Source organism: Struthio camelus, chromosome 14 (genome assembly GCF_040807025.1).
Source record: "Struthio camelus isolate bStrCam1 chromosome 14, bStrCam1.hap1, whole genome shotgun sequence".
NCBI lineage: Eukaryota > Metazoa > Chordata > Aves > Struthioniformes > Struthionidae > Struthio > Struthio camelus.
Window position 1 is genome coordinate 9,868,720 of NC_090955.1, and position 23,959 is coordinate 9,892,678.

Genomic DNA, 23,959 nt, shown 5'->3' on the forward strand with positions numbered 1-23,959 from the left:
CACAGTAATGCTGATACTCCTCTGTTTCACTGCAGAGTTTCCCAGGATCTTGTTTGTCCCTTTTTTCAGATTGTGTTGGCAACTTATGGGCATCCAGCGATCCATCAGTTCATCTAGGCTCTTCTACTAAGCTTCACTGCAGGAAAAGGTTAACTAGAAATTGTTGTGAATCGAAGCGCGTAATCACACGTTTTTATATCACTGAACTTCATCTGATTTCTACTATGCCAGTCTGGATGCTTGTCCAATTCCTTGTGGAAACTCCAGTCCTCCCCTATGTTGACGGTACCTCCTGAAGGTCTGGGTAGTTCAGACGTAGATTTGGATTCCTAACAAATTTAGACTGGTACTTTAGACAAATTTTAAGTTACTTTCAAAATGTGTCTGCAGCCCAGAGGGCGTTTCTGTTCTGTTTTAACCAGAGAACCAAACAAAACTTCAGCTGCGTAGATGCAGCTGACGTTAATCTAACTACCCTGCTCAACCCACTAGCAAGTGTACGGACAGTTGTCTAATTACCCAGCACTGGACATGTTCAAGTGACCAAAATTAAGGGTCATTGACTGTTTAAGCTTTGATTCTGTTTTATTTATTGTTGCCTGTAAAATTCATTCTGATAGTCAGCAGTGCTGAGCTGCTTTTTGAAGAAAAGGTGGTGGGGAGGCAAAACAGAACATGCATTTTTGTAGACGCTGGCTCACTGTGGTAGTCGTTCACTAGTACTCCACATGCTAGTCTGTAGCAGACCGTTCTGCCAGGCACTGACAGTACTCATGTTGCCAGCCCGCTGTTGCTCCTGAAGATGCTTGCCGCCACAGACTGCGCAGCTGGTCTCTCGAAATAAAGAAAAGGAGACAGAAAAGTGTCCGTATATGTTGGATAGCAGTGGAAGCAATTTTTGTGTCATCTTGCTTGCTAACTCCAGAGCTGGCTTCTAAGCAAAAGGGATGGGGATTACAGCCCAGGGTGTCTGTAGCCACTTCATTAAAAGAGATGCGGGAAGATGCGCTGTGTACTGAACTGAATCTCTGTCCAATAGGTTTGAGAGCACTGTGCAGGTTGGCAAACTGCAGGACCTTATCAACCGAAGTAAGATGGCGAGGTGTAGAGGACGATTTGTTTGCCCAGTCATTCTATACAAGGGAAAGGTAAAGCTTCATGAGTTACCTGTCTTAACTTAGAAAATGACCTTTCTCCCTGCCATTTGAACTGTGCAGGCATGTCTTCAGTGGGTTGTTACCTTTCCTAATGCTGCAAAATCTAGTCTTAGGTGCAGGCAGGCAGGAAGTCTGCAGTAGTAGGTAGCGTTTGCTGTGCAGGCTGCATAAATCATCTGTGGGGGCTTCAGACTGTTTTTCCCCACCGTGTCATGAGCATTGCACCAAAGAGCTAACATTTTCTGCGTCTCGGTGTTCCTTCTGAAGGACCAAAGAAAACTGGCCTTTGAGAGGGGAAAGACAACTGTTGTCCCTTCCTGCCCCCTTATCCTTTCCAGCAGCAAGCTCTCTTTGAATAACTTCTGTCTCTAAAGAGAAGTTTCCCTTGTATGTTCCCTGGGGAAGAAAGATTGCATAAATGGTCTTATGAATGTGTGGGCTTGTCTGCAAGGGGATCTACAAGAAAGTGGAATTAGATTAATTTTTATGTGGATTGCTCAAGCTGCATTGAAGCCCTGTAGGAGTAGTCTCATTCAAAATTTATGTAGTTTAATTCCATTTTCTTAATTCAATTCAGAAACATTGCAATAGCAAAATCATACCTGTGGCAATTTTAATCTGGCTTGGCCGGAGCTGTCATGGGCTGAACCTGCTGACCCGTATATGCAGGAGTGACCTGTCTGGTGTGGCATTGGATGCGACCATCCATAATCTTACCACCAGGAATGTGAAGGATAAGGCTCAAGCAGGGTATTAACAGAGCATGAATGTTGCTAATTTATCAGGAGTTGAATGTGTTAGTGAATTGGAGAACTGGAGATGAAAATGTGATTTTTAAAAACTAGCTACCTATTGAGGCTTTTGGGAGGTTGATGTGTTTGGAGAACTTAATGCAGGTCAGGCTGGGTTGCAGGGAAGACTGCTGAGAGGCAGTCGCTGTAGGTACCAGCCAAATCTATGTATCGTGACAGCAAATGGGACATAGGCCTGATAAGGAAAAGAATTTTGGAGCACGTGTGGTTAATAACAAAATCTTCTTCCAGCATATTTGCAGATCGGCAACTCTAGCTGGCTGGGGAGAGCTCTATGGGCGTACTGGCTACAACTATATCTTCTCAGGTAAGTGAGGAGCCATCTGTTACAGGCCACCTGGTTAGGCTGGTAAGGGCTGGGACAGTGAGTGAGACAGGAGACCAGGCTTTCCTAAGAGAGCAGGTGCAGAGCTCAATTATGGACCTGCTTATATCAGGCCCTGAATAATAGGACAGACTGTGAAATCCGGTGTCTGTTTCTGAACACCACGCTGCAAGACAGAGTGCTGTGCCTCATAATGCAAGGAGAAGAAGCAAAAGAACTTGAGACTGAAAAGTGAATTATGAGAAGCGGGTAGGCAAGTAAGGCAGCCTGTTGGATTTGGGGTATTGACCCTCAAAATTGAGGGTGGGAAGAAAAAGGAGAAGAACTTGCTATTCCTTGGTTGGTCATTGTGAAACAAATGCAGCTAATAGTGAGATATAGGAAACTCTGGGGAAGTTTCTTCAGGGGAGTGTTGGGTGTCTGGAGTGTGGGATCTGAAACTTGACGAAGAACTGTGCAGCACCATCAGGGGTGCCCTTCCAGCTGTCGCTCCTGGCACTGACCTGCCTAGACTACCTAAGCTCATGTCCTTTGGAAGGGAAGGCTGGGCTGCATTAGAAAACAGGCTCTGTAGAGAGAAGAAATATGGAGGGCAGTCAAGAGCGGTTACATGGGGAGGGAGAGCCCGAAACTGTTATTTTGGGGACATGCATGTTTGCAAGGCATGGGGATTGAATTGGTTTATACAAGTTTCAGTTCTTAATGCTTGCCTTGCAGGGGGTTCTGATGATGCTTGGGCGGATGCAGAAGACATTTCAGAGGAAGACTCTGCACTTAGGTTTGTGTGCATCACTTGGTTGGGGAAAAGGGAGTTTGGACCAAAGCTGACTGGCGCAGACACTGACTGCTGCTCCTTCCTCCACAAGCTGGGCTTTTGGTGCTGGCTTGAAATCAGCATTGAGCTTGGAATCTTACTTTCCTTGCTTTTGAAAAAGAGCCTTTCATCGTGTGCTTGAACATGCTGATGCTAAAGGCTGGCTAAACCCAGTGTGACTGAAGCCTGCTAATCTACTGCCAGGGGAAGGATCAGAGGTTGGAAGATGTCAGGCTGTTAAAGAGGCCTCTGAATTATGCAGAAGTATTTACTGTGTTTGTTGCTGTAGAACAGAGTGAGATATATGGGGGGAGGGGACCCTAAGCCCTAAGTCCGCAATATCAGTTCATTGCAGAGTGTGACTCTGAGCTGTGGGAACAAGGCTTGTACTTCGGGGCTTATGGCTGGAAGTGGTTCAGGGGGAGCCGCGGCTGTATCACACAGGCAGTCAGACTGACGGGGTCAGTGTTCCGTGCTGATCTGGTTTTACCTTGTGCCGTGTTGCAGAAATGCAGACTCCCAGCTGTTTGACAAGGTCAGAGGGCATGACATCAAGCTGCTTCGATACCTGTCTGTCCGATATATCTGTGATCTGATGGTGGAAAACAAGAAGGTGAAGTTTGGCTTGAAGTGAGTCTGGGTTCATTTGTTTTTCTGCAGGCTTTGAATTGCAGCTAGTAGCCCTCCCTTGTGGATGGTTATTGGGCCAGTACCCAGCATCCTGGGAGCAGCCCCTGGAAATGTCCTGCAGAAGGCTCATCAGCTAGTCCGTGCTGTAAAGAGAGCCCCAAAGAAAGGGGCCAAAGAAAGCTGTAGCAATGAGGAAGATATCTGCTTTGCTGTGTTGTCTTTGTAATCGGAATAGGTTTTCTCTGTAGAGCTTTAGGTGATGTGGGAATCCCCATTTCAGAAAGGGGAGAGTAAAGGAGCTATCCATTTGTGAATGGAAGTGGATAGGGATGCTTTCTCTAGTGTTCCTCTCAGAGAAAAACTTAAGCGTTTTTGCCCCATACCTATCCATCAGGATTTGGATGTGTTGCTCAAGTTCTGCCCCTGCTCACTGCCGAGTCAAATCATCGGGCGAGGAGATGCTACAGGTGGCTTTTGGGATGCCAGTGTCTTTGTGGAAAAATACTCTAAATATCTGCTGTTCTCCTCTTGTCTTACGCAGCGTGACGTCTTCTGAGAAGGTGGACAAAGCTCAACGTTATGCTGATTTCACACTTCTCTCCATCCCATATCCAGGTATAGGACTGATATCCAGAGGGACTCCCAAGGGACAGGTGACAATCCATTTCTGGGGACTGGGAACTACCTGTATGTGTGGTGAAATGACTGCGGCTTCCTAAATGTTTCCTATGCTCCCTCTGGAGGGGAAAGCTCTTTTAAACTGAGAATAGTACAGTGGAGCTGGAGCCTCTGGCAGTGTGATTCAGCGTTAAGCACTCTTTGAGATGGCAGTTCTCAGCAGTTCTGATGAATTCTAGCGCAGAGGAAAAAGTCTCGGAGAAGGAGCTGGAGTTAAGACGAGATCCCTCAGTAACCACCAAAGTATTTTGGCCTTTCCCATTCCTGCAACTCCAAGCTACTACTTGATGCAAAATATATAATTTGATCCAAGTTACATAGAGCCCCACTTCTCAAGAGTGTTTCTCAGTCCCAGTGCTTGTAGAGAGAACCTCTGTAATACATACCCAGTGCTACGCAGAACTGAGGACCTGAGCCTGCAATGTATGACTGAGAAACAAACCACTCCAGTCCATCTCCCTGGTTATATTAGTCCTTGCTCCTAGCAACCATCGCTGGGTCACTTGCTGCACTTTTAAAGATGAGCTGAATATTGCTAGTTGGCTGCTGATGTCAGGCTTGGTAATATGATTGGATGTGAGACTGCTGCGTTTGAGATCTGTCTGCAAAGAAAGGACCTTCTCCTCCCCCCCCCCCCCCCCCGCCTTGCACACAAAGAGAGGGAGAGGGGAAGAAAAAAAACCACAAAGCTGTTATGGATACTCTAAACCCAAACTTCTCCTCAGTTACTAGTTATGGCCCTCAAACATCTTAAAGATGCATTTCTTTTTACAGAAATTAGTGACAATTCAGCAAAACTGCATTAAGATTTCTATTAAGTTTACTGTGCAGATAGCAGAGAGATAGAAATAAGATCATTACAGGTTTCTGTAGCAAGTGCCGCGGGTATAAACTGCTGCTGTTTGTCTTAGCAAGCTGAGACCCTGGGAGACAGTGTAGGTAAGTCTCTGTCTCTGCTTATGTGGCTTTTGTAAAGCTTAGGTAAAGCTGCCTTTTAGGAGGTTTTTCTTGCCATGCTAATGATGACCTTTATAAAACTGAACACCCTTCCTGCAGATGTTGCGTGATTTCAGCAGTGCTGCCCCAGAGGAGAATACTATCATTCCATTAAATCCAGGTGTACGCGTGTCAGGCTCAGCAACCCCTCTAGCAACTGGCCACATGCAGTGGTATGTTCTTACTGATGTTTACAGGTTTACGTTGCAAGAATTTCCGTTCTGTAATTTATAGCTGAAGTTATTCTGAGATCTTGCTGTCTGTCGCAAGCGAGACAGCGTCCAGGCCGACTGTTTAGGGTGAAAGGCTTGGGTTAAAATGAGGTGTCTCTAGATGTTTTGCTGCTCTCCAGTGCAGAAGTCCTCTTTTCCGTCTGACTGGTGGTTGGCCTTTGTAGGTTCCAAAGCTTACTGCCGTAATCCTTCGTTCTTTGCTCTAAATCTGTTTTTGTTTGGAGTTAAATCTTAACCAAGAGAGTGCTTTCTGGTTGTGTGTTCTTGAGAGGTAGTCTTGTCCTTACACAAGGATTTTTCCCCATTTGAGTTGCTTGTGACTTACAGGGTAGGAATCTTTGGGCGTGTAAGCAGTGCTTGGTGCAGAGGTGTCTTGATAATGTGGGCACTCAGGAGCTTCTGTGACATGCACAGTACCTTGGGAGAGGTGCTTCATGTAGCCCCCAGGCAGCTGCAGTGCTAATGGTGCTGTTCGGCTGTGACTAAGTGGCTGCAGTTTGCAGCAGAGACTTCAAGTAGTTGTTCTAGAAAGAACACAGGACCCGAAGGACAGAAACTTCAGGAGGAATGGGCTTGGGGGAAAACCCCAGTTACAAAGTTCAGGGGAAGGAGAAGCATTTCTTATGCTTGTATTTTTTTAAAGCTGCTTGGCAGTATTAAGAGTATGAAGGTAAGCAAGTCAGACAGTAGCTAAAGTTTCATCCGGAGTTTTGCTTCTCCACCTTAACAGAGTGAGCATATGTGTGTGCATCGAGGGGGTGGCTACAGTGGCTCACCTCCTCTAGTAGTGTCTAGTAAATCTCCCCAGGCTTACTTAAGATGCATTCGGAGGCTACCTTGGAAGCTATGTACCTGCTTCCTTTAGAAAGGGCAATTCTGATGTTTGAAAGAGGAGACTTAATATGAGAGAAACCACAGCCTCCTCTGACAGAGCCCTTTCGTTACCTGCAGCAGATGCCCTGTGGAAGTTGACTTTCCCCAGTGCTCTGCCAACATCTCCCTTTGCTAGCTCCTTCCCTAATCAGGATGCCAAGCTGATGCCCCAGATCTGTGCAGAACTCAGTGGCCCTGGAGAGCACAGGTCATTCCGTGAAATCTGTTGTTTGGGAAGATGTGAAATCTGTCAAACTCCAGATGTACTGTGCTTTTGGAGTTTACCCTTTGCTGTGTGAGTGTGCTCACTGCTGAGTGCTGTGGGTTGTTGCTGCAGAGAGACCATGCTGCTGACTGTACTGATTACTGCTCTTCACTTCCCACAGGCAACAGTTTTGATTGGCTTGGTGCTTTGGGGCTCGGGGCTGGCAGCACTTTTGATCCCGTAGGGCAGTTCAGTTGTTAGGTATCACTTAGCTCAACAGTTGTTCATTACCTCTTTCCTTGCAGGCTGTGAATTTTTTAAGGAGTACAAAGATCGGGATTATACAGCTGAAGGTCTCATATTTAACTGGAAACAGGTACATGGGTATTACAAAATGGGAAGCTGTGGGCTTTACTGTGCTTAAGTCTTGTCTCAAACAGTTCTTGAATGATGGTGTATATGTTGCGTGCTTATTCCTAATCACAAGGAGGAAATCAGCAGGACGAAACAAATAGTCAGTGTACTAAGTGACTCATTCATTGTAAAAGTCATTTGTAAAATAAATGATTCATTATTGCTAGCTCCAGAATGCTTGCTCTCTCATGGGGAGGCATGAGTTGCTCCTGTTTTTGAGTACTGATGATGTTTCATTGATAGCCTCTGATCTCAGTTTTGTCTTTATGTCCGCCCTTCTGCTGGAGGAGATGGTTGAGTGAGCAGGAACCACCCAATAGGAATTTGGAAACTAAAATGCCTTGTCCCTAGCTTTCTGTGCTCTTAACAGTGAAAAGCTTGTCTTGTCCGCGAGTCATCCTTCCTCTAAGAGTGGGAGTTGATTCTTACTACTACTGGTGTTTGCATCCAAAGATACCTTGAGACATTTTCTTCTGGATGCACCATTTGGCAGTTGTTGTTTTGTTCTCTAGAACCGTTTGCCTCTAACTCATGCCTTTTCTCTGACCGGTTCTGTCTGTTTTTTGCAGGATTATGTAGATGCTCCATTAAGTATCCCAGGCTTTCTGACCCAGTCTCTGAATATTGATTGGAGCGAGTACCAGGTGAGGAAACAGGTGTCTCTCTGAAAGGATCATTAAAGATTTGAAGTTCAGCTTGTTGCCATTGGGGTATTCTGGCTCACTTCACGCCCACCCATTGGGAGTGAGGCTGCAGACTGAGTTGTTCAGAATAGCAGTGCTAATCCTCTACGCAGAAGGTTCATGAGGGTGATGTGCCCAGAGGCAGTGGCTGTAACAGATCTACTTCTGTAGCTTGCATACACCTGGCAATCCGTTAGGGAGATAAATTGCTAACAAAGGTAAGAAACATTCCCCGTTCCAGGAAATGGTAAGAAGTACTACCAATTCACAACAATCTTAGCTAGGCACATGCCTTCAGAGGACAGACTTCCTTGGCTGTGAAGAGAGGCTTGAGAAATATCAGCTTTTCCTCGTGTGAATAGTAGCCAAGTAGCTAGGCACCTTCTGTAATGGGTACGCCAGAAGCCTCTTCTCTGATAGGAAAGTAGTAAATCACAATTGGCTGTAGTTAGTATATCTCCATTGTTTATTACTGTGACAGCATCACAAATTATGAGTGAGCTCTGCCTGAGCTTTGAGGTTCACCTTTGTCTGTTCCCACCTGAGAGCATCACCTTATACCACAGCACTGATTAGTATGCCCCTTTTCACACATCAGTGGACCCACCAGTGTCCCGTGCCTGGTCTTCCCAGGTTTTGCAATGGTTGACTGCTGTGGTGGAGTGTGCCACGCTCCTGTGCTCTATTAGCTGGAAGCACTGTGCAACTAGGAGGGCCTCCCCATGCTGGGTCCATTTCTCAGTCAGTGAGGAAAATAATGTTAAAATGCCGGCATAAGCAGAATGGTGGAAAAATAGCTTGCAGTATTGAAGCACTACTAGTAACTACTATAACTAATGGGACCACAGCTTGCTTTGACTAGAAACTTGTTCACTAAAACGTTGAGCAGCCGGTGTTTTAAAAAGACATACTTTAAAAGGATGTTAAAAATTTGAAGAGGATGCAAGAAATAAATGCAGAAATGATCTGAGGACTGGAGAAGGTGCTTGACTCAAAGCTGAAGTTCTCGGGCCGTTTAGCTAATCACAAAGGTGACAGAGAGTTGACTTAATTAGCATTTAAGTACCTTCACAGGGAGAAAATGTTAGTTCTAAAGCACTCTCCAATCTAGGGAAGGAAATTGCATAGGAAACAGTATCTGCAAGCTGAAATCAGACATTCAAATAAGAACAGCAGTTTTGCATGTTATTTTTGAGACTGATCTGTTGGAACAGGCTGTCAAAGGAGCAGTGAGCTTTCACCCCCAGATCAGATGCTTCTCTGGACAAGGCTGTTGCCAGGTTCAAGCTTTAGGCTGTGTATGGGGCAACTGAAGAGAACGTTTTGGTCTGTGGTATAGAGAGATCAAACTGGATGATCAAATGATTCCTTTTGTCATAAACACAAGGTTGGGTTGAAGTGGGCAAGACTTTGGAAGGATGTGTTTTTCTGCCCCTAAGCTCGACGTGTCTCCCATTTCCCTAGTCTTCTGTTGCTCTGCAGGCTTCAGGGCAGAGCGATACGTTCTTTGTCTGACAGCAGTCGAAGGTGCAGGTAGACATGCACAACAAGCTTTTTTGCTTTTTGGGGTCAAAAATGATTCATCCCAATAACTGTCATGATGAAACATTTGGCCCTCTCCTTGCCTTGTCCTCACCAGTGCTATCCTATTTCCGTTGGCTTAGTTCTGGCTCTGACTAGGTTCTCAAAATTCCCCCCATCTTTTTGTGATGTAGTAGTCGAGTACAGCACACTTGAGGTTCTTCTGATGTTTTTTCCAGGCAGGTGAAACAGCTGCCTGTCTTGTAGCACTGGAGGTCCCTGAATTCAGACCCCTTCTGTGCTACTACTGCTTGAGCTTTACTGCAGAAGTCTAGTACCCGTCTGGAGGTGCCAGAAGTGGGTCAGCCCTCTGCAGGCAGCCTGCTGGGGCTATTTACCTGGGCCAGTCAAAGAGTTTTGGGCAAAGTGCTCCAGCTGTGGGGACAGGCTGCTAACCTGCTCACCCCATCGTGCTGCTTGTGGCTGCTGAGCCATTTGGTAAAGTGTGCGCAGGCAGGGGGCTGCAGAACTAGGTCAGTGCTCCGCAGGTGTTCGCCAGCTCAGTTTAGTCTCTCCGAGCATGGTCTGCTTGGAGCTATGGGGTGGCAGGCAAATAGGTTCTGTGCCCTACCTCCTAGCCAAAGGGGCAGGCGCTTGGTGTTCTGACTGCCAGCTGGCCCAGGCAGTAGAAATGGCTTTATTTTTTTGTGCCTGGCCTCTTGTCCTAGAGAGCCTGCTGCAGAGGATGGGGGAGTGATTAGAGCACCCAGGGGAAAGTCAGCCATGCTGAGCAATGGCCATGGGGTTATTTGTGCTTAGTTGCTGTTCTGGATAGGGAGGCCAAGAATGTGGCAGGCTCTGAACTACAGAGCAGCCTTTTCTGTGGGCAGACCCTTATTGTCGTCATTTTTCTTTCCACATAGAGCTGGGACCTCGTGCAACAGACACAGAACTACCTGAAGCTGCTGATCTCTATCATCAATAGTGATGGTAAGGCAAGTTCCTTGCTCCCAGGGTCTCATTAGGTGCCTAGTTAAGAGCTCCTTCCATCCTTTCATCACAGCCACCCCAACTCCTTCAAGTAAGGGTATAGCCCTAAGCTGACATCCTGTTCCCTCTGAACGTTGTGATATTATACGAGCCCTGTTGGAGAGAGAGAGCTGTGGCCGACTTTGGCAGCACAGCCCAACAGCAGACTTTCCTGCAGTTACTGTGTTGGAACACCCTGCAAGTTTTCTGGAGAGCGCGGGAGTGGTGCCCTTTGTGTGCCTCTGCGCAAGTGTGTATAAGTGGGAAAGGGAGATTTGCTTTTCTCAGAGCTGATGTCTGGACCCTTCTGCCTTCTTGGTGAGGCTGAAAGTAAATGTTAAGTTGGAGCAGGTTTCTCTCTGATACGGGTATAGATGGTGGTAGTGGGTTGCAACTGGGCAACTGTATGTTATGGGAAGCAAAATGATGCTCATAACTAGTGACTTTGTGTCCTGAGCAGCTGTCAGAACTAGGACAACACATCAGCTGGGGCTGTTGACAACGCAGGACATTCTGAACAAGTTGTTGGTTGCCACCTCCAAGGCAAAGTGTTCTGGCTTGGTGACTGAGCTCTGCTTCTGCAGCATAGACAGGCTGTGGGGATGGAGAATGGCTTATCGCTACAGATTTGCCATAAAGAACGGGCATCGCTCTTGTAACAAGTCCTTTTGTTTTCTTCTCCTTCCTGCTCCCACCTGGAACAGATGATAGCGGGCTCCTGGTACACTGTATATCTGGCTGGGATCGAACTCCTCTCTTCATCTCTCTATTACGCCTCTCCTTATGGGCTGTGAGTACCTAGCTGACGTGCTCTGCTTCTAGGGATGATAGCTGGGAGAGGGAGTGACCGTGTCACCAGAAGGTGGTGGTGGAGCTATTACTGTTACTTTTGACCATGGTGGCTTCAGAGAGGGTTTGGGGTAGGCTCTGATGTGGAGCCCAACATGCTGTCCTGCCATCAGGCACAGTATTGCAGTGGGGTAGAGCAGGTTACTTGCAGCTCTGCTTAAGGGATTCTCTGTACTGCAGACTGCTCAGTGTCTGGAATGCCATGTGCTGTAACCAGGAGGTGTCTGACCCCCACTTGGAGGCAGGGCAGAGCAAGCTGGGCATCTTGATTCATCATGGCAACTTCCAGTAGATGATGAACTCCAAGTCCTTACGTCCAGGGCTGCTGCCTGAAGGCTGCCTCTCATTTACTTTGCAGGATGGACTGATCCATGTGTCCCTGGAGCCGTCTGAGATTCTCTACCTGACAGTGGCCTATGACTGGTTTCTTTTTGGGTATGCACACCAGGGTTTACTGGCATACGTAACTCTGCACAGTAGGGGTGAAGCCTTCAGGGGGTCATCTTCAGTGCGTGCTCACCACCGAGGGTGAATGTTGGGGCTCCCACTGAGTTGTTGAGCTGTGACAAGGAGGAGCTGGTGCACTTTCTACCTGGAGGCTTGGGCATCTGGCTGCTCTTGACAGCTTGTTCTCTTCTGCTGATTCTGGCTTCCAGCATGTGACCTCCCTCCCTTGCTCTCTTTCCAGGCACATGTTAGTCGATCGACTCAGTAAAGGAGAAGAGGTGAGTATCCGATCTGGGGCAGTGGCTGAACACAGCTTTCTGTTCCCTGGGTACTTGTTTAAGTTAGCAGCATCACTGTTTGCTTCCTGATAATACCACCGATCTGACCGGGCTCTGAAAGGATTGTTCAGGTGCTGGAAACATGAGGTGGGAGCCTTGCCCCTGTTGCTTCCTGATGCATAAGGTGTGGGAATGCCTTTTATCTCAGGCTACAGTCTAATTGGTGAGAGTCGGTCCATGCTGATTGCCCTGCTGTGCCCTTAATGTTTAGGAACCTGATGAAAGGGAGCTGGGACTCTCTATTCAGCTTAGCAGTGAGAAGGGATGCTTCAGGTCTCTTACTCCTGGGAGCTTGGAAATAAGGCTGCACAGTCTTGTGTGCTTGTCCTGAGCGCCAGCCCTCCAGCCTGGATGCTGCAGCTGCACGTGGCTTGCATGTCATCACAGGTTCATGGAGCAGCTTACACTGGTTTCGGTGTGTGTCTGTGAGGTTATATCTGTGTGTATCTGTGGGTGCACAGATGCGTCTGGGAGGCAGTTAAGATTGATGGGACTAATTGTGTTCAAATCTTTCACTGCTTAACAGCAAGTGATTGCTCTGACAACGACTGCAGTATGCTGCAATATCATTTTTGGATAGGGTCCCACAGGTGGGGAGCGTGTCTATCCCTATTGCTAATCTGGTGTTCCTCAGACTCTGATCTCACTAGTGAGTCCCTGCCTCTGAACAGCACTGCGTTCCTTGCAGAAAGCAGAGTTGGGACCCTGGCCTGTTTTCCATCCTTTGAGGGCTCAAGACCCCCTCTTAATATCTTTCCCCTCATTCATTCCCTTCCCAGAGCTCTACTGGCTCGTGCCTGGCGGCTCTGCTTGGATCTGGTGCTTGCTCAGCCAAGGGAGACATCAGTAGCTGGAGCGGGAGTGGGGGTGTTTAGCTGGCTGCAGCACTGGCTGGTGCCTGCGGCAGGAGCAGAGAGGCTCTGCCCTGTCGAGGTAGGTGGGGTGGCAGAGGCACAAACGGGGCGAGTGCTGCAGAGCAGGTGGGTGCGTGGCAGGGCACAAGCCTGGGACCACAGACGCTGCAGGTAACCGCATGTTTCCAGGTGTGATAGTGCTGTGGTGCCAAGGTGGAGCATGCAGCTGTTTTAGCCCAGCCGGTCCTGGGCTAAAAGCCCGGCAAGTTTACTGCTTGCCTGGATGTCTAAGCAGCTGCTGGGGGCCCATCCCTTTTCCAGTCTGTGTTGATGGCATAGTGCCTGCTGTGCGCTCGTGGCATGTGTGTAAGGCATTGATAAAGAGACTTATTATGCGCCCTCCTTTCTGGGCCTCCCTATGCTGGGGAACAGGGTCTGTTTTACATGCAAGACAAGGCCCAGGATAGGACAGGGGCAGCCCATGGCACATTGGAGTCTGGTAGCTTGCTATCTTCTTCCTGCCAACATCTCCCCGCCAAGATAAGAGGTTGCATGGAGCCTCGGGTTCATTCCTGAACCGCTCTTCTCTCTCCCTTTGCTCAGATTTTCTTTTTCTGCTTCAATTTTCTGAAGCACATCACCTCTGAGGAGTTCTCTGCTGTGAAGTCGCAGAGGTAAGGAGCCTGTGCCTGCTGCTGCATGGGCTACAGAGCCAGGGAGCTCGTTAGTGCTGTTCCTTTGGGGAGATGGAAGCCCTGGTGTCCTGGCCCAGTTTTCTTTAATTTGTTCTGCGCTCTGAAGGCTGCAAAATGGGGCCGAGGCTTGTGAGGTGCATCGCTGTGCTCTGAAAAATTGTCCAGGCTGAAATGTGCTCTCTGCTTAATGACTGTCCGTGGCTGCTTAAGCACGGATGAACCCAGAGATGCGTGCTCTGGCTCAAGCGGGCTGCACAGCAAGGTCCATCAGGCACTGCAGCGGGGAGTGGGGTGGTGGCTCTTTTAACAGACTGCTAAACATTAACCCTTCTTATTTCAGGAAGGGCATAAAAAAAACCCACTCTGGAGGGAGGCTTGTCACTGATTAAGTGCACAACTGCCTGCAGCTTGTTGCCACCCTCTCAAAGTGCAGGGTGTGTAGGCTGGGACTGTTAGGAGAGTCAGATGCTGCACATAGGCCCCATCCCCTCTCCTCTGCCCCTGCACAGTGGATTTGCCCCTCGTCTGATTTGGTGTGTGCTACAGAGATCTGGCTCTGGCCAGACTCCACGCAGTGCTGCAACATGGCCGAGGTGACCTTGTCTTTCCTTCCCCAGAAGGAAGAGTTTGCCACCTGGCTTCACCCTGGAAGAGATCTGCATGCTCCGTGAGTGTAGCTGCTGAGCGTCAGCCCCTCTGGGTGCTGGTAATGGTTGATCGCTTGGGGGCTTGGGTTCCCAGCATCAAGATGACTACAAATGGGCAGTGCTTCCCTTGGGGCCTTGCAAGAGTGATGCTCCAGGGCAAATGGAAAGTGTAAGGCTCAAAGGGAGAGGAAGAATCTGTGAATCCGAGCTGGTCTTCAGGTCGTTCTGTTTCTTTTTTTTCTAGAGCAGAGAGATCGAGGCAGCACCACGAGCCTGAGTAGTGACTTCTCCCTGGGGCTGGAAAGTTCCCCTGGAGCAGCTGGGAGCTTCACCTATGAAGCAGTGGAGCTGATGCCAGCAGGAGCACAGGCTCAGGCAGCATGGTGAGGAGATAGTCACTCAGTGGACCGCAGAACAAAAGGGGCGGGCTCTGACCACAGGAGAAAAGATGCCTCTGAACTCCCAGCCCTCTGGGCCTGCTCTCTGAGCCATGAGCTCCCTACAGTGGAGGGAGGAATTTGTCTGTCAGAGATCTTACTGCAGCTTGTGCTACAGAACTTGTGCACCAGGAATTGGAGACTCCTCTGTGTTAATGACTATCAGGCTTCTGTGGGGAGGTTCCTGACGTTTGTCCCCGGATCTGATGGAGCAAGTTTTTGTTGGTGGTGTGGGTTTTGTTTTATTACCAGCTTCGCTATTGAACGCAGTGAAATTGCTTCTGGATTAAGTGTAGAAGAGGGTGCTAAACAATGGGAGAATGACACTTCCCAGCAGCCTCACCTGGGAAAAGTGGAGGCAAAAAGCTTAGTTGGTCTGTAATGAAGCTTAATTGGTTTATGGAAGAGGTTCTACAGGGGGGCTGTCTGCACTAATGGGAGGTAGAGTGGGTGACCAGGAATCCCCTCTAGACTTAAGTGCCTCTAACAACACATGGTGTGTGAGCTGGAACCAAGTTGCTGTCTGGAATGTTGCCTAGAGATGGTTCTGGGAGAGAACATGAAATTCTCAGGGCTTCCTGTTATTAAAGGGTCCTATAGGACTCGCCTGGGGATCTGGGTGGCTGCCTGAGAGCTGGACTGGGGAAGATGTCTCAGGTGATTCTGCTGCTCTGGGACAGGTGCTCCGCTTGCCTTCGGAGTTTCTGGTTCTGTGTTTGGGGATTTCAGAGCCCTTCTCCAGGGTTGCCCCTCTCAGTTTAATTTTTCACTCCTTTCCCTTAGTACATGTGAGGATGCTATTTTGTATTGCAATTATTTTAAATTAAATCTGGGTTGTGCTGGAGGCAGCTGGAAATCCTCTGGGACTGAGGAGCCTGCAGCCATGCTAGTGGCAGCAGCTTTCCTAAAGCACATTATGATTCAATTTATAAAACACTGAAGAACAGACCGAGGATCTTCCTGCAAAATCACAAAACAAAGGTGAGGAGCCCCAAGCTGCATTTGCCGAGTGACCAATGCAGAGTCCTCCTGACACACAGAAGCTACCTTATCCAAGCAGGCGAGTGACTAGAGCAAATAGAGAACAGCTTTCCACTTGCCTGCCTGCAGGGTCAGAAACGAGAAGCATTAAGCCTGATCCGAACCATGCTCTGGAGTGCTCAGGACTCACAGATTAGATCCTGCAGCACAGAAGCTATGTATGATCTTTACAAGATGGGAAGTGGCTGGAGCATGCTGGGAGATATCTGCTGTACTTGTATGTGCCAGGGCTTGATTGGATGGCATGTTTTGTAACTCTACTTGCTTTCATTCCTGTTGGAGACATCAGGTTATTTTGGGGTTTGCTCCAGCTACCAGGGTGATGGTTTGGGCCCACGCTATGAGCATGAGGAGGGGAAAGTTGTAAGCCTTTCTGTGAGAACTTAATGAGGGGACTGGGCATGGACGTCTTGCTGCAGGCTGTTGTGGCTGTGTAGTCTGGAGAACAGGAAGGGTTTGCTACAACCATGACTGTCAGTGAGCTAAGCTGTGCATGCTGTCAGGTGGGAAGAAAAGAGGAGATGTTTTATTGTGTTGTCCTGAAAACAGGTGAGTCAAGGTCTCCTTGCCTGGAGAGGCATTTGTATTTTAGCTGTATAAGCTTGTCTCTGCAAGCTGTGCTTGGAGATGTTGGCAGCTATGATAACATGAGATGAATAATGTGTGAGAGAGGCTGTGGTGTGATGTTTGAGGGTGGACGTACTTCAGGAAGGGAAGGAGGGAGGATATGGTGCTTCCCACTGTACAAGGAGCCTGTCTTGAGCTGTCCTTGCTGACAGTGCTTAAGATCTTGATCAAAGGCAAGGTGCCCTTTCAGATTCCAGGAAGAACATTGTCTTTTTTTCCTTGGGTTTATATTTGTCTAGGTGTCCCTGTTTACTGGTGTACACAGGGAGATCTTTGTCTAACTCGCTGTGGTTTTGGCAGGGGAAAAATTCCTGGGACTTCTCCAGAAAAAGTACTAATATAAGAAAGAGAACCCCTCTGAACATGGAACAGCAGTGACATGAATAAGTCCCAAATGTGGGTACTTGTTGTTCAGGATGTAGCAGGGGGATACTATGAGCAAAGACCAGATGTAGCAACGGATGGTGAATTGTATGTTGGTCTGAATGTGCTGGCTAGAAAAGAGGCCAGGGCAGTTCTGGACTGTCAGCTCACAGAGAGGGAGAAGACTGAAATGCAGCTGCATCTGGGGTAATTGTCATGAGCACGTAGTCAGAAAGATGATCAGTGGTGCCTGAAGGGAATCGCTAAAAGGGGGAAAACCACTGATGTTGTGTCCCTGACACCCTCATCAGGGCACAAGAATGCCCACCTGGGCTGAGCTGCTTGCTGGTATAATCTGTAGAGTTTAGAGTAGATTGAAATGGTCTTTCCCTGCTGAGAGGCCCTTTGCTTGAGGCATTTTACTGCTAGACTAAACAAAGAAATCGCTGTATGTGTGTGGGCCGATGCATTCTCCTGTCTCCAATTTCCAGGTCATGTGGACAGTGATCTACAAAAGAATGGGCTAAGTTGGGTTGAGCTCAGTGTACCACCATCGAGCAGTTACCCGTGACTCATGGTTCCCAGGGAGGGAGAAAAGCGGGTTCATTAGGCACAAGAGCTTTGTAGCTGCTGGGGTAAAATCTGGTCTGATGTGGAAAGGCTTCCTGGTTGGAACATATGGGAAAGTCAGCTTTCTCACCCAGGTCATCCATCCCACAGGAGGAAGAGCTGTGCCTCATCACCACAAGCTGTGCTCTGGAGCCGGGCACAGCAGCCTGAAGACAGGCTGCTTTCCCCAGGGATGGTCGAAGTGAAGTCCTCCAGCTCCTCCTCGTCAACCCACTCTGATAACTTCCTGAGGATTGGAAGCAGCCCACTGGAGGTGCCCAAATCCAGGTGAGATGGGATGGAGTAGAGCATTTCTCAGCAAAACAAGTGTCTGGCAAAGGGAGAGCTGACTGCATTTTTGTAGCTCTCAGGAGCCTGGAGCACATGGTTTTGTAAAACTTGAGGCCAGGAGGCCTGTTCCTCTCTAGCCTGACCTCGTGGGGAGTGCTGGACATCAAACACAGAAATTCCTGCCTCAGCTCATTTAGAGGAGAGAGGAACTGTGCTGAGAACAGCCTGGTGTTGGTTCTGCTTGTCCTCAGTGTGTGCCTCAACTCTGAGGTCTGGCATCTCTGCGTCCTGCGTGCTTGGGTCGTGCAGCGCTGTCTCTGTCAAATGCATCCACAGGGATATGAAATGGTTAAGTGCCGTGTGGGAGGCAAAGCATCTCAAGCCAAGCAGACCCCGCTCTGCATCTATTCCTGTCTCCCTTTCCATCTGCTAACCTTCCTGACACTGCAGGGTGAAAAACTCCAGGTGCCTGTGGCAAGCAAAGGTAGAATCTGCTGGGAGCAGGCTGAGAGCGTTGCGACAGCACAAAGGATTTCGGCTGGGAGGCTGTGCATTCCCACTATGCAGCCGGGAAATGAGGAGCCTGGACCTTGGCCTAATCTCATGCCATAACAAAGGAGATGCTGGCACCCTTCCAAAATCTGGTGCTGCGATAGGGCAAAGCGAAGCAACAAGCTGGGCTAGGGGAAGAAAGAGCAGAGCCTGTGGAGCCAAGCACCATGTGTTTAGGCCGACAGGGGTTAAGGGACTCTTGGATAAGAGGATGCTGTTAACAGCACCAAACACTTGTGTGGTCTCTGCAGGTTTTCTGTTCGGTCTTTTTCTAGCGATTCGCATCAGAACAGCCACCGGCCAAACATTATTGCTCTCTTATCACGTGCAAAATAAAGTGACAAACAAACAAATCACGGAAAATTTACAGGATTTTCTTACCAAGTTTCTTGATTCCAGAGAAAAATCACTGTCTGACAGTCTTCAGAAATGGTGTTAGCAGTTCTCCCTGAGGAAAGATGTTTTTGAGTTGTTGCTAGGGCTCACCTCTGTATTCTCTGTAAGATGAAATGAGTCTCCCAAGAAGAGAACAAAACACTGAGAGAGTGCAGCTTGTCTTGGAGGCTGCTTTTGTTCAGAACATTAATGGCACTAATGTAAGCCCTGTGTGTGGTCTCACGCTGTCCCAAAACCTAACAGAGTGTTCAGTGCTGGACTGCATAAACTGCCTGGTAGTGAGCTTGCAGCAGTGCTGTGGCAGAAGCTGTTTATAATGCGTCAGCCGGACTCCGCTCTGCGAGAGCGAAGAGGAGAAAGAGAACAGATAGAAAAGCGCCTCTGGAAAGAGTGGGGAGCCCATAGTCCCAGGGACTTGTGTTCCAGGGGCTCAGCACTGGTAAAGCCAGCACTTACCTGTCCTCTGGCTGGATGTGGCATCTCTCAAGGTTTAGGTGATTAGTGCCCCCTGATACCAGGTATTTGGAACCTGGGTTCCCAGGGTTTGAGGCAGCAGGCAACCATGATGTTACTTCCAGGCCACTGTCCTTGAGGCGGCCTTTCCTTGCACCCAATAAAATAACCTCTGAGAAGGAGTTGCAGTCTTCTGCCATTGCTGTAAGAGGTAAATGTTCTGTGAATTCCACTACGAACATTTCTTCCTGACCCTTGTGCTGGCATCTGGCGTGGCATAAAGCCTTTATAACCCTTCAGCACACAGCAACGACACACCGCTCCATCTTCAATCCCTGTTGGCATTTACAAACCAGGCGTTGTGAAGGACTGAGCTGGAAGAAGGTGCTTGAGAGGGGAATTGAGGATAAAAGGGGACCTCCTTGCAAGGCTTGAAATGAAGAGGACGGGAGAAGGAAATCGGTTGTGTGGCCAAAGTGGTAAAGACAGCTGTATGCAAAGATGGCTGATCTGCCATGTTGATGCTGGGTGGAGATTATGTGCACGCTTGTATGCTTGCTGCTTCTCTGGTGTCACCTGGGTTTCCTCTACTCCTCTCTGTGTGCAAGCTAGAGGAAATAAGCCTGGAGACCCTGCAGGGAGTGGGTGGAATTGTCAAGGCAACGGCTGAACCGAGCTGCTTTTTCAAACCAAGTCTTCTGATGCGTTTATGCTCCTTTGCCTCATAGTTCCCTGCTAGATCAGCCATGCTCTGGTCTATGCCCTGCCTGCCTTCCCTGAGATAACACTGGTAACGGTCCTGCTAGCTGAGGACTTGAAGCAATGCATTGCCTTGTCAATGCTGACGTGGCTTGCGCCTTTTGAGGCCTGAACATGATGTGTTTTATTTCCAGAGAGGGAGGGGTTATGTCACACCGTTTGGCTTTGGTCTCACTGCTCAGATAGTCCGAATCTGTGTGGTGAACTCCATGCAGGTAATGGATATCACAGTATCTTCAGCCACTGTTGTCCACCCTGGAGGGAGGAAGAGGGTCCCATTTTGGGGAGGGAGAAGGGCTGTATCTGTGGTGGAAGGAAGAAATAAATTATCTCCCTTCCCCCGCCCAAGAAACGGTGGGACTAGGATGGAGGCTAGAGCACAGAGACTAGTGATACCAAAAATACCCTCATCTTGATGGTGCTGTTGCAAGTTAACACCCAAGGCTCTTAAAATGAAGAAACTACTGTACTTGACTTCCTAATCCTCTGGTTGTGTGGCCATAGCAACAAAACACTTAACCACTGCAGCAGCCGTAGAGGAAAAATGGTTGCTTGTAAAATGTCAGCAGGCAGCCTTCGGGCAGTTCACGTGAGCTGTCCAGTCCATGTGCTGTCAGGCAGGTGAGCTCAGGAGTGGATGGGAAAGCCAAGCTGGTTCAGGTGAGCAGAGCCTGGGCAGACTCCTGGCAGGAGTAACTGCAGTATCCTAAAGGAAAGAGTTGCAAATGCTGAGTCAGGCAGTGTGAGCCAAGCCCCTCTCCTGTGTGGGCCATGGCAGTGGTTTGCTGCTGCCTTCATCTCACCAGCTGGGCCATCTGAATCTTGCTCTGATCCAGGGGCCCTGGGTACCTATAAGTGCCTGGATGATCCTTATCAGGCAAAGTATTTCAAAGGCAAATTCAAATGCCATGTTCTCAATAGACAGCTTTTCTAGCGCATCTTAATGCAGTGGTAGCATCATGTCTGAGTGCAAATATATGTGAAGATACTGCATAGGTTATTTGCACAGTAGGACAAGGTGCTTTTTCCTCCTACAAAATGAAAGCTCTAAGCACAGCAGATTGCTTGCATTGGCTGTAACTCGCTGCGTGTGAGTGAGCAGTGGCCTGCAAATAATGTCCTGTGTTTGCATTTGACGCTAACGGTCTAAGTGTCCCATGACGCTGCAGAAGAACCCTGTATCTGTGTCAGGGATTTAGTGTGTGTGTGTGCACGTATCACTGATGTGGATTAGCAGCTGGATAATCTTTGCTTGAATGTGCTTTTGCTAAGTCAATTAAATAAAACCCAAAGTACTGTGGTCTTAAAAGTCAAGATCTGCAGGAGTTAAATCATGGAAGATCTGCTTTGGCCACCAGTCACAGAGAACTCCCTCACTTAAAGGGCTGCCGATGGTTCAGATGTGGGTCTGGAGAGAGTGCAATGAGTGCAAAGAGGGACTAAGAAACTTCTGTCCCTTGGCTTTGTGGTATTTGGTTGATAGCGGTAAGACTGTGTGCGCGCTACATGTCTTGCTCCATATATCTACCTGGCTGGGAAGGGGGATCTGCCGTGTGACAGCAGCGAGCCTGGCATAGTGATCGCAGCAGGAAAGGAATTGTTTACAGGAATGTTTTCTGGAACTGTTGCACTGATTATGCCACAGCACGGGCTTGCCAGGACTCCGGCTGGCCCGCGGCCGTACCGCAAGCAAGAACGGTTGTGCTCACAGGGGACTGTGGCCTGCCCAGGCTGTTACAGCATTGACCTGGTGTGTAGTAGCTGACTGGGATTCAGCCCGGGCTGTCAGTACAGCTCGCTGCCAAGCGCTCCTTGCCAATTGTTCCCACGCAAAGGTGGGAAGGACTGCCCTCTTCGCCAGGTTGCCACAGTCTGTGTGTGTGTATAGTACCTCTGAATCTGAGCCTCTCTTCTAGCATCTGGTTCTTCTAATTTCAATAGCTGTGCTAATGGTTACTACTTGAATGTGAGGCACAGAATACGTGCTGGCGAATGAGCTGCTTCCCAAATAGTCCTAGGTTTGTGGGAGTACGGCAGGCGAGGGAGGGCAGAACAGGGCAAGATGTGAGCCTAGCTGTTGGGCACTTGGCATCTGACTCGCTTACGCATTAAGAAATGGAAGGATCCCCGATTGCTGCTCTGCCTCCGGTATTGGCTCTCCTCTGGTAAGCGGGTGTCCAGGTGCTCTGAAATACTCTACTCTATTCTGTGCAGCATGTTGCATGGGAAGCGCTGACCTAATTAAAAGGAAACATTCCAGGCTAGGAGTTGCCAGTTTATGGCCTGCTAATGGTCCTTCCTTGTAGAAGGAACAGCTTGCGGCTCATCTCTGTTTTGCTAATCTAATTTTGTTAATCTTGCACTTTTGAGGGAGTCTCTTCCCACTCGTGGCTCTGAAGAGGTGGGTGTTTGAAGCTCGCTTTCATTCTCTCTTTCCGTTTGCCATTAGATGTCTTTGGCAGATGCATTGATTTGAAGACTTGCTGTATCTCTTCTCTCCTAACAACCCTGTCGGTTTTGCTGTAGCGGTCCGGCTGCTTCCCAAGACCCTCTGTGCTGCCCTCACAATGAGCCAGCCGCTGGCACAGCTGTACTGTGTTGCAAAGCTGTCCTTATGAGCTTGAAGACCGGTCCTGGTGTCCCAGCATCCTCAGCTTCCTCTGGAGCCTTACTGAAGCCTTTTTTCTTGGGCCTCTGCAGCAAGACTTTACCAGAAGCCTTTGGGGTTACAGATAGAAATAGCAGGAAATTTTTCACCTCTAGCAATGGCTAGACTGCACCGGGATGCAGTCAACTTCAAGAATTAATCTTGGTGTCAAGCCCAAACTCAGCTTTTAAGAAGTTATACTGCTGCTGAGCAGAACCCTTGCTGGAGTCCCAAATCCGTGGCCCCTCTCTGACTGCCAGTAGCGCAAGATTTCTCATCGTGCCCGCCCTGCCTGCCTGACCCGGCCTTGGCTCTTGATGTCTCTAGAGGCTGTTTAAGGTGCTTGTTAGTTGTGACACTTCCTCAGGAGCCTCCCTTGAGACTGACTGCCACAGTCTCTTTGCTCTGCTGGCTGCACTTAGGTATCAAAGCCAGGAGAAGGATGGTCTGGACGTATTGCAGAGATGGTCAGTTTATTCACTTAGGCTGCAAGTGTTTGTGCTGCAGCCTGGAGGTGAGAGACAAAATTGGCTGCGTTGAACTTCTAGATTCAAGTGCTATTAGGTTAGATGTAATTTGACTAATTCTCAGCTGTTGGACCTGCCTGAAGGAGAAGACAGAGCAGTGCATGCCCTGCGGCAGTTCTGCACTGATGGATTCAGTCAAGCAGTCTCTTGGGTCTGTGCTTTGGGATGGGGTTCCCTGTTGTTCTCAGGGTGGGTTAGAGAGATGGGGAGCCTGGGAACATTGCCTTTCCTTCAGGGCGAGACATGGAGCAATGGCAGTCAAGGAGAGTGTCTTTTTTTGTTGTCCCTGGTGCCCTGGATCATGTCTTGCTCTCTGCTTGCTGTGTGGTCAGTCTTCTACGCAGGCTGCTGATATTGCACTCCCATTCACAAGTCCTGCGGAGCTCTTCAGTTCTCTTCACCTCCAGTGCTGCAGCCCAAGCCCTCCTTGGCCTGCCTCTGCCATTCCAGACTCACCCTCTTCAAAACCTTTATTTCTACCTTGCCCCAGCCCAGTGCTTTCTTTGACCGCTTGTTTCTTCTCTGACAGCAACCTGTCCCCATCTACATCCCTTCTGCCTAAGCCCATTGCCTACAGACCTCTTGACTGCTTTAGGTCAAATCCTTGTTACCCCACGTGTAATTAAGGCACTGTCATTTTTCCTGTCTGGCTCTGCTGTACTCAAGGACGTGACATCCTCCTCTTCCCTCTGCATACTGCACCCAAATGATGTTTCCCTAGTCCTTGTATGCTTCTCCTTGCTTCTTGCACTGTTCCCACTGTGTTTTCAGCGCTGCTCTGGGCCGAAACGCTCTGCCTGGTCTCCTCCTTCATGCAGGTTTCCTCTGCTTTATTTCCCAGATGCAGCAGGAAAAGGGGTGGATATCACTGAACGGCTGCTCTGTTTCCTTTACACATTCCTTTGTATCCCAAGAAAGGTCATTCCTGTCAGATCTCTAGAAGATCTAACAGTTCTGTGCTGCAGTCCCACTTTCGAGATAGGAAATGCCTCTCTCAGTTCTTAGTGCACTGTAATACGCTCTAGAAACCCCACCTTTTTGCAAGAAGAGGTTCTCC

At 48.7% G+C, this 23,959-nt stretch overlaps 1 protein-coding gene across 10 annotated transcripts in view; it reads left to right on the forward strand.

Annotated features, from left to right (window-relative positions):
• Positions 1-23,959, forward strand: part of MTMR14 (myotubularin related protein 14) — a 36,834-nt gene that overhangs the window by 7,398 nt on the left and 5,477 nt on the right. For 8 of the 10 annotated variants that reach the window (XM_068907367.1, XM_068907366.1, XM_068907372.1 and 5 more), the window contains 15 exons: positions 1,040-1,148; positions 2,201-2,276; positions 3,012-3,072; positions 3,616-3,738; positions 4,280-4,353; positions 7,029-7,099; positions 7,707-7,781; positions 10,265-10,331; positions 11,075-11,160; positions 11,578-11,654; positions 11,908-11,944; positions 13,462-13,532; positions 14,171-14,220; positions 14,445-14,583; positions 17,389-17,565. In XM_068907367.1, coding sequence (XP_068763468.1) covers positions 1,040-1,148; positions 2,201-2,276; positions 3,012-3,072; positions 3,616-3,738; positions 4,280-4,353; positions 7,029-7,099; positions 7,707-7,781; positions 10,265-10,331; positions 11,075-11,160; positions 11,578-11,654; positions 11,908-11,944; positions 13,462-13,532; positions 14,171-14,220; positions 14,445-14,583; positions 17,389-17,565 — 1,293 coding nt within the window. Of the gene's footprint in view, positions 1-69; positions 149-1,039; positions 1,149-2,200; positions 2,277-3,011; positions 3,073-3,615; positions 3,739-4,279; positions 4,354-7,028; positions 7,100-7,706; positions 7,782-10,264; positions 10,332-11,074; positions 11,161-11,577; positions 11,655-11,907; positions 11,945-13,461; positions 13,533-14,170; positions 14,221-14,444; positions 14,584-17,388; positions 17,566-23,959 lie in introns of all 10 variants that reach the window. The other 2 variants (XM_068907374.1, XM_068907376.1) reach the window with 2 other exon arrangements.